Here is an 11,903-nt window from a genome sequence, read left to right as displayed (position 1 = left end):
AGAGCTATGCTGTAACGGACCAAAGAGGACCTTCTGGTAGGAACGGGATACGCCAGTAATTCCGCCCTGTCGCAAGATGGCGGCTGGTAACGGGAGGCGGCGAGGTGTCCTGCGGCTGTTAATGCGGATCGGGTCGGTGTTGCTCACGCGTTTCCCGTTCTGGCACTGTCTCAGTGGCCTTCTCCTCAATGCCGAGCGCGCCGAGGTTCGCCGGTGAGTTAAGATCTTGAAAGTTACTATGCCTCTGAGCGTGTGCAGAGAGCAATCGATGCCAGCAGCCTCCGTCCATTTAGAATCCAGAGACCAACTCTTAAAGTCGGGAGCCCCGCATCATCTCTATCGTGGAGAAGTGGTGGGAGTCTGGGGACTGTAGCATGGGAAAGAAAAACAATGCTCAGGTGGGCGAGAAGGTATGCGTGAGAATGAATGGAGTGGGAGAGTGGCTTAGGCTTTCACACTGGGGCGGGCGGTGAGGGAAGGGACCTGTTGGTGGAGGACTTGGGGATGAAAGGGAGGGAGGCAAGTCTCTCGGAGGGACAGCGACAGAGTAGGTATCATTAAATAACAACTGAGATATCCCCTCAGATAGAAGGGGATCAGGAATCAGGATGGTAGCCAATGGTGGCGGGATCTCAGGATGGGCATTGGTGGATGAAGCAGGGAGAATGATTGGATCTGAGGGCTGAAATGGAGGCAATTACAAGTTTAGAATAGTATTTCTTAGACTTTTTTTCCTCTGGGGACTATATTTTTGGAAGGACTCTAAAAGAACTTTTGTTAGTATGGGTTATAGTTATCAATATTTGCCGTATTAACAATTAACCTTGATGTGTTTGCTGGGGCTACTGCTTCTCACAGTTGTTTGATGGGATTTTAACATTGTATTATCCTCAACAGAAGCTATCAAATAATTTTGATTTCGCAGACTCCTGAGAAAATCTTCAGGGACTTTCAAGAATCCTCAGAAAACACGTTGAGAAAACTGATGTAGAAATACCTTATCCAGCTGGTTTCCTCTAACTTTGTTGTCAGCACTGAGTTTAATTTTATTCTGTTAGATCAACGGAGAGCCTGTTGTTTTGGAAGTGAGGCTGGAGACAGCCATAAATCAGGCAGCAACTGACTAAAATTGTTTGGACTGATTGCTATGAGGGGATTCTCTTGCAAGACTTTCTTTTTGAGTAATATGTAGGATGTGACCAAGTGTCAGAACCACCTCAGTGGCATCTGCTATTTTATAGAATGAATACCTTGCTCATGAAGCTGTGAATGGCTTCCACTTTCCTTGCAATTTGTAACCAAGTGGCATTCTGGGACACATTGTATATTTGAATTTTTCTACACGCCAGTGATGTTGTATAGATTAGGGTCTCCAATCTTTCAGACCTCAGGGACCACTAAATTCATAATTTTAAATCCTACTGACCACTAATATGATCTACATAATGACCGGCTGGGTGGGTGTAGCTCCTGTGACTGGGTGGGTGTGGCCAACTCGATGTCACTCACGTCAAGGGGCGCCTTGCCGGCCTCTATTCGCCCCTCCCCCCCAGCCACTCCTTGCCTCCCTGCCTGGGCTCCTTAGGGTCCCAACAGGAAGCAATTTGGCATTGGAGCTAAGGAGCCACCACAAGAATGAGTTGGCAAAGCAGCTGGCTCAATTCAAATTGGATCTGACTGAGGAGGCTCAGCAGAAGCACATCCTTGAGGACTATGAGCATGGGCTTTCCAAGCAGAGGGAAGATCTGCAGTAGTGCGAGGCCAGGTACTGGTGCCTGGAGGCTCAGTGGGCTAAGATGGTCAGCCAGTTCCAAGTCATGATGCAGTCCCACTGGAACAAGGCCCCCTGGCTCTTTGCCACCAGCAGCACTTCCCTCCAGCCTTCGCCCCAAGCCCTGCACCAGGAAATTGAAGTAGACCCCAAGTCAGAATTTCTGCCCCCCTCTGACTCGCACAAAAAGACCCCGAAGGGAGAGCTTCTCTGCAGCAATACAAACATTCATTGCACATATCTGGCCCTGGGGCGATAGCTTGAGAACCCCTGATTTAATGCAATATAAAAAATGCAAATAATTTTTCTGCGGACCACCAAAATTTTCTTGTGGACCACCAGTGATCCACGAACCATCAGTTGATGACCACTGGTATAGATAATTATTGATATTACTGTAACCATTTGTATTTAGTTTTATTATCTTTTGAATTTTTTGTACCTTATCTAGCCCATCAGAAATGGGACATGATGATGGTGGTGATGATAACTATGATAAAGATATAGAAAGCAAAGATAATACCAATGGTAATAGGTACCTTGGGTGCAGTCCCAAAACAACTGGAGCACAATTTGAGCATCATTCATATTGACAGATTCACCATCAGTCAACTGAAAAGGCAGCATTACTTAGAACAGCTTATATCTTGTGACAGTATCTATAACTAAATAACAACAGGTCCTACCCCAGGTCCTTGGGAACAAGTCGATAGGTGGACCAAAATGCCATGTCTAGTCTACATACACATCTGGCTGACTGTTTGACCAATCATAATAATACAAATTGACTTTTTCTTTAATGGCTCTCCAAATCATGATGACTCTTAACTGTTTTAACTGTCATCTGAAGATGAACTTTGTTCTCTCAAATTTAGAGTAAATTTCCTGTCAATTCTCTTGGAGAGTGGGTGGGTAGACTCCTGTTTCGAATAGATTATTAATGCCTTGCTCATTGTAATCTTCTGTCTTTCATGGTAGCCTTGCAGATTGACCCACAAAGGCTGTTTATCTGTAACTCAGCTGCCTAAAACTTGGGAATAGGTAAAATGCAAAGCAATATAAACAAAAATAAATATTTGTTTTCTGAAAGCTGAATACCATAAAAATAAATATATATGTATTTACTTATAAGTTATGGTAGCTGCTAGTCAGAAAGAAAAACAACACTTTGTTTCTTGTACTTCCAAAGTTCTTTATGTCAGGTTGCTTAGAGATGATTCCTGGTTGCCACAGGTGATCACACCTGCACTTGTTTATATGTCTATGTGAGGCATGCTTGAACAATCATGTAGCTCCCCAAATATACTGCTAAACACATGCCATTAAATAAAATTAATAAAGCAAAGAGTGATATGTTGATAAAAGGATATCAAAGAAAAATTATGTCAAAGAAAGGTGAGATATGAGGCTCAGAAATGTTTAGCTCATGGTCAGAGTATTATTTTCTCTCCTCTTAAAGCCTGTGTCAAGGGCTTCATGCTAGTGATTTTTAATAATGAATTTCTTAACCTTTGTAACTGTCTGTGCTCCCTAATGCTTAATGCTGAATTCCCAGTACTATAATTTTCAAACATATTTAGGATTTACCTAAATATGTTTGAAAATTATAGTACTGGGAATTCAGCATTAAGCATTAGGGAGCACAGATAGTTTAGTGCTTATTGGGTAGGGGTTTTGTTTTAACAAAAAAGTACAGAAATGTTGTCAATTCAAAGTGGGGCTGTATTCTTTGGAAAGTAATGCCAGGTTCTGCACATGTACCACTCTCTCTTATGTGCCATGTTCATTTCTTTCATTTCTTAGGGAGTAATTTTCTACTCCTTTTTCCTTATACAGGAAACCAGACATCCCTGTCCCATTTCTCTACTTTGATATGGGTGCAGCGGTTTTGTGTGCCAGCTTTATGTCCTTTGGTGTGAAACGCCGATGGTTTGCTCTGGGGGCTGCTCTCCAGTTGGCTATCAGCACCTATGCAGCATATGTTGGAGGTTATGCACATTATGCGGACTGGCTGAAGGTGAGACAATTATCTGCTCCATTTTTGGCATTCAAAGTCTGGTCATATTGCTGTATGGCAGAATTAACTTGGGCTCAAAATGGATGGTGGGTGGGTATTGGCATTTTCCCTTTGATTAGATTCTGTTGTTTCACGTATAGCATCTTTCAGTATTAGCAAAATAAGATCTTCTAAAATATGCCTTTGCAGTTAAATTGCTCTGTAAGCAGGATTGGCAGTTTCTAAATTTGATAGCTAATAGCTAGGTAGAGACAGACAAATAGCATATATGCTGGAATAATTTTATAGAGGTGAGAATATCCCTAGGAATAAATGGATTATATCTCTTATCAGTCAATGAAAACGAATGAACATACAAGTTTTCCTCTGACAATATTTGGTGGCTTAAGTATCTCTCCCTATTGGGTCTCAATATCTGGATGGGGAGGAACTGACTGTCACTCAATCCTACCAAGCTTGTGGATATTAGAGATATTATATTCTTAGATCCTAGGACTTTCCATGCATACTCTTAGCAGATGGGGTAGAACTTTCCTGTTCAAGAGTATGTTCAATCTGGGGATTTCTTGGAGTCATACTTCTTCTTGTGAAGAGCAGGCAGCAAATGTGGCTCTTTCCTCAGCTCCTTCTGATACACCAGTTGTACTCTTTCCTAGGTTGGGAAGCGAAGCCCTTCAGACAGTAGCCTCAGGGCTCAACAACTGCAGTGTGCTCTACATAAAGCCACCCTTGAAAACCATTTGATCTTCAGCTGGTCCAGAATAGAGCAGTTCGGGCAGTAATGGTCGTTCTTCAATGTGTCCATGTGACATCTCTACTGCCTCAGATGCCCCAGTTGCCAATATGCTTCCTAGTGTGAGTCAGTGCTGATTATTACCAAAATACTCTACAGGTAATAAGTTAGATGAAACACTCTGTCTCCCGTAGATTCTGCTTGGCTGTACGTATTAGCAGAATTGGTGTGCTCTGCATCCCTTCTTAAACAATCTCATCTGTCAGTACTCAGTAAGAGTACCTTCTCTGATGCCGTGCCTGCCCTTTTGAATAAGACCCTGCCTGAAAAAGCACATGGCTGTCATCCTGTTAGTGTTCTGTAAAGCGTTGAAGATTGCTTGTTCTCCTAGGTCTTGATGTGAGACAGATGGGGTCTCTTGGGCATGTTGGTTACTTTTATTTTGTGTTCATTTTTGTCCCCAGATGATATCTTGTTGTTTTAGTGGTTTTTATGCTATTATTTGTGAAGTGTCCAAAGCAGTTGGAGTCATGTTGTGTCCAAATTGAATTAATAAATAAATGTATAAGATTGTTCCCTACCCCAAAGCTCTACAGAAACAGTACTGGCTGTGATTATATTGATCAGGTAAATGCTGATTAATTAATTGTTTTCAGCTTCATAATTATTTTTTATTTGGTGTCTTCCGTTATCAAACAGAACTTGACTTAACATATAATATGCCTAAATTTAGTTCTATTGATGCTCACACTTTTTGTTAATTGTCATTTTCCTTTATATCCAAATCCTCATATATTTAAACTTGATAGGTATATTTCTAATTGAACATAACGAAGTATGATTAGTGGAAAATTATCCCTGTGCCATGAAAAGAATGGATGACAAATATATAACCTACAATTTGTGTGCCCAAATTTAGGCAGCCACTTTTCATCTCTCAAAGAAAATTGTCAGTACAAAATCAGGTAAAGTTATTTCTTCAGAAATGGATATATAGAGGATGTTCCAACATGAAAAAAATTGTAGGTTTTTGGGGGGTGGGGGTGGTTGTTAATAAAAAAAATGCATTTCTGTTTTTATTAATTGGCACATTTTGTTTACTTTGCATGACACAGGTGAGAATGTATTCACGAACAATAGCCATCATAGGGGGATTTCTGATCTTGGCAAGTGGCGCTGGTGAGATCTACCGCCAGAAACCACGAAACAGATCACTGCAGTCTACTGGGCAAGTTTTCATTGGAATCTACCTCATTTGTGTGGTATGTACATGAAAAAGGTCTGAATTGACCCTCTCTTTTCCATCCTCTCTTACTTAGTTTGCTGCTATGGGATTTAAAAATAGTAATGAGACAGATCATGGACATATTATGTGCACCATAAGTCAGGGATCAGATCAGAGATCAGCAGTCCTTGCAGATGGTGAACTGTCTTACAAGTGCTCTTATGTAAATATACACAAACATAGGCAGAGGCTAGGAGCTTACATTTATTTCTTAAAAATATAATTTTAAGATTCTGCAAATGCTATTAAAGTACAATAAATGCTATATTCCAATAGAATATAGCATTCATAGCTCGAGGTTGAATTGTGGAGTTTTGGAGTTCTCTGAACTCCAATATATGAAAATGATTGTTTATTTGCATATATTTCATTTCAAATTAAATAATACCATCAGTGCAAGTAATAAGATATCTGCTAGCCAACAATTAAGCTTAGAGAGCACCTAGAACTCCACAAACTTCATACAGAACCACCAAGCTTTGTGTTACATAAACAGGGAGCATTATTTGTATATGAGTAGTCCTTGTTTATTGACCCTTATTAAGATCAGAATTTCCACCACTAAGTGAAGCAGTCACTAGGTGAAACATGTGATTGCAGTGGCAATTCTGCTAGGTCCTAGTTGCAGCTGTATTGCTTCTACCTGACACAAATTGCCAGCTTTGTCCTGCTGACTCATCCCCAGCTGGACCTGGTAAACGCTCTTCAGCAAATGAGGATATTCCACCCTGTCACGTTTGCCTCTCTTCAGCCCAGCTATTCCACCTTCCCACCCCTCCATATCTGCCTTTTTGGCTGCTCTGCCTTCTGTCATCATCTTCTGCCTCCCCAGCTGACCTTTGCCATGGAAGCCTCACAAAAGCTGTTGTATAGGACCAATAGCAGGAGAAACAGCGAACGTCAGCTAGGGATCACTGTCTGTGGAGCACAAGGTGCGAAAGTTTTGCGAAAGGCCAGCAGGTACCTTGGCTGGTTATCTCGTCAGCAGTAGGAGGAAGCAGGGGTGGAGAAACGCAAGGTGACAGAATGGAGGGCAGCCAAGGCGGCAGAGGAAAAGGAGCTAGATGAGTGAGGGATATTGTATTTCTATTGGGAACGTTTGGATGGGAGGCTAGGACTCTCCTCCCATTTTTTGAGATCCTACATTCTAAGAAGAGAGTGAATAAACTTCTAGAATAAAGGATCAAATAATTAATATCCAAAATTATAAATAATGAATAATTAACTTCCAAAATCATTTCTGTAATTTCTTCCAAAATTGTCTTTAGTTGAAATTGAGCAGGATTCAGTTGTATATCTTGAAAAATGTAGTCAACCAACTGTGGGAGAAAGCCATGAACAGCTCTAAGCCAGAAAAAACAATCTGATGTGAACAATAAAAAGATAGATTCATGTCCCACTTGGAGTTTAATACATCCAGTGTGGATTTCCTAACAGCAGCAATTGAAGGAAATAGAAACTGCATGGAAGTTTATATTCATCTCCCAATAGGCATAAGTTATAGAATTGTTAGGCTAAAGATTGCTGTAAACCAACATTCCAATTTATTATTTTTAGGCCTACTCTCTTCAGCACAGCAAAGAAGATCGCCTGGCCTATCTTGGTGGTATCCTGGGTGGGGAGATCCTTCTACAACTTCTCTTTGTTCTCTATGGTGTCCTTGCTCTGTCCTTTCTATCTGGTTATTACATCACCACAGCTGCTCAGATCCTGTCGGTAATTCTCCCTTTGGTCATCCTCTTCATTGATGGCAATCTTGGTTACTGGCACGATTCCCGCAGAGTTGAATTCTGGAATCAAATGAAGTTGATTGGCCAGAACGTTGGGATTTTTGGGGCTTCCATCATTTTGGCCACAGATGGCTGAGGATAACCCAGGGGACTTGAGGAACTACGCTTGATTTCAGGCCAAGGAGAGGAGAAGACATCCGGAGAAGGAACTGGGATGATTTTAATTAATTGCTTATTTATTTTTGGTTTTACTGCATTGATGAATCTGTTTGCTCATTTCCGCTGGCAGCTAATCAAACTTATATCCTTTCTTTATAATATGGGGTTATTTCTATTTTTTTAATTTTATTTTTGTCAAGGACAGTTCAACAGCTGTCCTATTTCTTGAGCAATAGAAAGGAAAAGATTAAGGTCTTTAATTACATCTGCCAGGGTTCAGGGTTTTGGTGTCCCCTAGTTGAATTGATTTAGACTTTTATTTCCAGTCTTTCAGAAACTTGAAGAAAAATTGAACAAAATTTCCATTTGGTATGCTTCTGGAACAACACTCCTGGGTTGATCAGACAGAGAGATTTTAACTCATTTTACTTGGATTCAAGACTATGACTATGCTAGTGGTGGTTTTTCATAGAATATGTAGGTTTTTTATATCAAGTGGGGCTTGTGACCCCTGATAATTCTCAAAGAGGCTAAGTTAAATGGTAAAATCTGTTCACATTGGCTAACTTCTATTCTATTGTATGAGCACATTCCTGAAGCTGTATTATATTCTTCCAGACAAGCATGAAGTCCAAACAATGACCAATTGGGTAAAATATTGTTTCATTCATAGTGGCTTTAGGAGTGAAGAGACCCCCAGTATTTTTATATTTAGTGAATCACCTAAAATCGGGGAATATTTACTGCTGAAACTGGTTGGTAAAAGGAAAGTCTGATTTTGTGTTAAGTTCCTATAGGGCAGAGTATTTAGAGTTGGATTCCAACTGGCTGCAAGTGGAGGAAAAGAAATTTGGATATAATTTTCCTGGATTTAGATGCCTCAAATTTGTGGTACTGGAACTAATTATGAATGGGCAATATTTGAAATGGTAGATGATTGCATCTCTGCCTCATGATTTTTAAAAGTATATGTCTGTTCTATGACAGAAAATGATGGAGTCAATTTGCGGGCTATGGCTTTATGCTTTTTTTAAAAAAAAAAGGATGTGAGGGATTGGAAGCCCCTTAACTTATCTGTCCCCATCCCTAAATTTTGGAAACTCCACTTTTAAGGCTAATTTTAACTCATTTTAAAATATTTTTTTGGGGAGGAAGGTTAAAAGTGGGGAACGGAAGTGAAAGGAAAATGCTGGGAATATGTTAAAAACCTGGAATATGCCAAAATCCAGGCAAAATTGGGGCCATTATGGGAGATGAGACTTAATGATGCAGGTGAGAGTGAGAAGTCCTTGAACCCGTCACTTTTATTTTATTTATTTATTTATTTTGATTTGTCAATCACTTTAAAGATAATAGGTATAAGTATATACATAGTTATGAATACATGAAATGGGTACATATAAGAAAAATAAAAGAAACAATAGGACAGGCACATTGGTGTGCTTATGCACACCCCCTACAGACCTCTTAGGAAAGGGGTGAGGTCAATAGTAGACAGTCTAAGGTTAAAGTTTTTGGGGTTTGGAGAAGAAACCACAGAGTCAGGTAGTGTATTCCAGATGTTGACCACTCTGTTGCTGAAGTCGTATTTCCTGCAATCAAGTTTGGTGCAGTTAACCTTGAGTTTGTATCTGTTGTGTACTCTTGTATTGTTACAGTTGAAACAGAAGTATTCATTGACAGGTAGAACATTGCAATATATGATTTTATATACCATACTTAGATTGGACTGAACATAGCATAGTTCTAGGTTTTCTAGGTCTAGAATTTCAAGTCTGGTGGCATAAGGTATTCTACAACGAGTAGAGGAGTGGAGAACTCTTCTTGTGAAATATTTCTGGACTTTCTCAACTGTGCTAATATCAGATACGTAATGTGGGTTCCAGACTGATGAGCTGTATTCGAGTATTGGTCTAGCAAATGTTTAGTATGCTCTAGTTAGTAGTGATATTACCACAGAAAAAGCTACGTACTCTTAATGCCTTTTTGGCTATGTAGTTACAGTGGACTTTAGCACTTAGATCATTAGAGATGAGTATTCCAAGGTCCTTGGATCATCAACAAGGTCTTGACTATTCATCCTGTATTTTATTTTCTGATTTTTTTTGCCAATATGTAAGACACATATTCCGTCCGGTCCAATAGATAGAGATGGTTTTAGATTGCATAATGCTTTTTCAACATTGTCTTCTGTAAAATCGATATGTATTAGATCATTATAGTTTTCTGTGGTTCAGCTAGGAAATACTGGGCATGATCCATTGCTGTTTACAAATATTGAGCCAAAGAATGTGTTAAAGAGGTTGGCTTTAATGGTGTGGTTGTTGCAGTCTTTACCATTAGGTCCTATCAGGTGGGATGGACCTTGAGTCTTTTAGTTTGTTGTTTACAAAATTGTAAAAAGCGCGGGTGGATTTGGTGTGTAGAATGTTTTCCTCTTGTTTAATGTGATAATTGGTACATTCAGTCTTTATCTGGTGGCATAAACTTTTGTATCGGCTTTTGAAGTTGGCAATGTGACCAGATTTGTTTTTCTGCCAGAGTGATCTCTTTTTGGATTGAAGTTTCCTTATTATTATGGGTAATCTGTTTTTTTTTTTTTGTGGGGAGGAGTTGTTATTGGTACATATAGTTTGATGACTCTTTTGACTTCAAGTAAAAATATGTTGTAATGGTCTTCAACAGTAATGCATCCAGTGAATAGAGATTGCCAATCAAGGGATGAGAGATCGTTGTCTATAAGATCATAGTTGCCTTTTTTGAAGTTATAATTGGGGATTACGTCATTGTGAGGCAAAAGTCAATCATATTGTGGTCACTGTTGGAAAAGAGTTATTTAATTTGTATTCCGTAAATTGAATTCGAACTATTGCAGAAAATGAGATCGAGGCAGTTAAGCCTAGTATTGTTGGTTACTAGTTGTTCCAGTCCCAGATTTGTTACAGCATTGTAGAAGGTTGCATGTATGGGTTCAGTTGTACATTCGTTAAGGGTCCAGTTAATATGAGGTAGATTGAAGTCACCAAGAAAGATAAAAGCGTGTGGGCGGGATGTTGCCCATGTTAGTAGTGAATTTAGCTTGTTTACTTGTTCGATGTCATAATCGGGCTCTGTAACATAGTAAGAATCGAAATGTGATATTTAAGGATTTTCTACCAAGAGCATAGACATAGAACCTCAGACCATAGCCCAGATTTATTTCTGTGTGAGTAATGAAACTGTGGGGAATGAGATGAAAAATGAATGACACTGGGTGGAAACAGGGAGTTTGGGAATTACATAATTTGGATCAAACAAGATTATGATACTGAAGACTGCAGGAATAGAAGAAGGGCTTTTCTCATACATTGAAGTGCTTCAAAATGTTCGCCTCTAGAGGAGGTTGCTGCCTAACAAATATGATTTTTCCTCCCCTCATTGGTAGATTATGTTACTAGAGGCACTAGAATCTCAATCAAAGCAGTTGGCTGCCATAATACACGCTTAGCTACCTCCACTCTTGAATCCGGTTTTCTTTCAGTTGACTATATGATCTAGATACATGTTCATAATAATGTTTATACAGCTTTTCCTATCTCTGTAATTGCATTTTTCAGGCCAGAATACATTCAGACTACTTCTTTCCAGAATACATTTTTGACAATAACCTTGTCTTAAATGTAATTTGCATTTGGAAAAATCCAGTGTACCTCTTGAGATGTAAGGGTGGAATATTTGTATTCAGAGGCTCTCAAGGCATTTAATATGCTACTCAGGAATCATTGGTTTAAAATCCTGCCCCAAAGTGGGTTTTTATATGTATTCACTCTCAAAGGAGAGAGATGCAGGAAATTGGAAAATGCTGCCATTCTGGAATCATAGCCTATTTCAGCTGTCTTAGCCATACACTATGTTGCCTTTTCCTCCTCATTGGCAGATATCATTGATTTGCTGCATCTTCAGGGTTTCCATACTCTGCATTTGGAAGTTTAAAAGACAATAAACACACTTTTCTATTAGTGTATCTCTCTTTCTTTCCCATTGACTGTTTTGTTTTCTTTCTTAACAGTTTGCTGAACCTCAGGAGCCCAGAGGTGGGATTCAAATTTCTTAACAACTGGTTCTGTGGGTGTGGCCTAATATGTGGGCATGGCCTGGTGGGCATGTGGCTGACTAGGTGTGGCTAGTGGGTCATGTGATGGGTGGGCGTGGCTAGGTGGGGCATGTGA

General features: G+C 39.7%; 1 protein-coding gene across 2 annotated transcripts; it reads left to right on the top strand.

The window, feature by feature from the left end:
• On the top strand, positions 1 to 11,693 carry TMEM101 (transmembrane protein 101). 2 transcript variants are annotated; one of them, XM_026710900.2, is made up of 4 exons: positions 1 to 213; positions 3,608 to 3,788; positions 5,637 to 5,783; positions 7,364 to 11,693. In XM_026710900.2, the coding sequence occupies exons 1-4, from the start codon at positions 77 to 79 to the stop codon at positions 7,670 to 7,672; spliced, it is 774 nt and encodes a 257-aa protein (XP_026566685.1). In that variant the 5' UTR covers positions 1 to 76; the 3' UTR covers positions 7,673 to 11,693. The 2 variants fall into 2 exon arrangements, with proteins under 2 accessions (XP_026566685.1, XP_087773655.1); XM_087917529.1 differs by having other exon boundaries at positions 39 to 213; positions 3,608 to 3,878.
• Positions 11,694 to 11,903: the final 210 nt, after the last annotated feature.

The sequence above is a fragment of the Pseudonaja textilis genome, chromosome Z (assembly GCF_049901715.1).
Source record: "Pseudonaja textilis isolate UNSWEBS1 chromosome Z, rPseTex1.2, whole genome shotgun sequence".
NCBI lineage: Eukaryota > Metazoa > Chordata > Lepidosauria > Squamata > Elapidae > Pseudonaja > Pseudonaja textilis.
The sequence above is the reverse complement of the archived record's forward strand: the minus strand, read 5'-3'. Positions and strand labels throughout refer to the sequence as shown.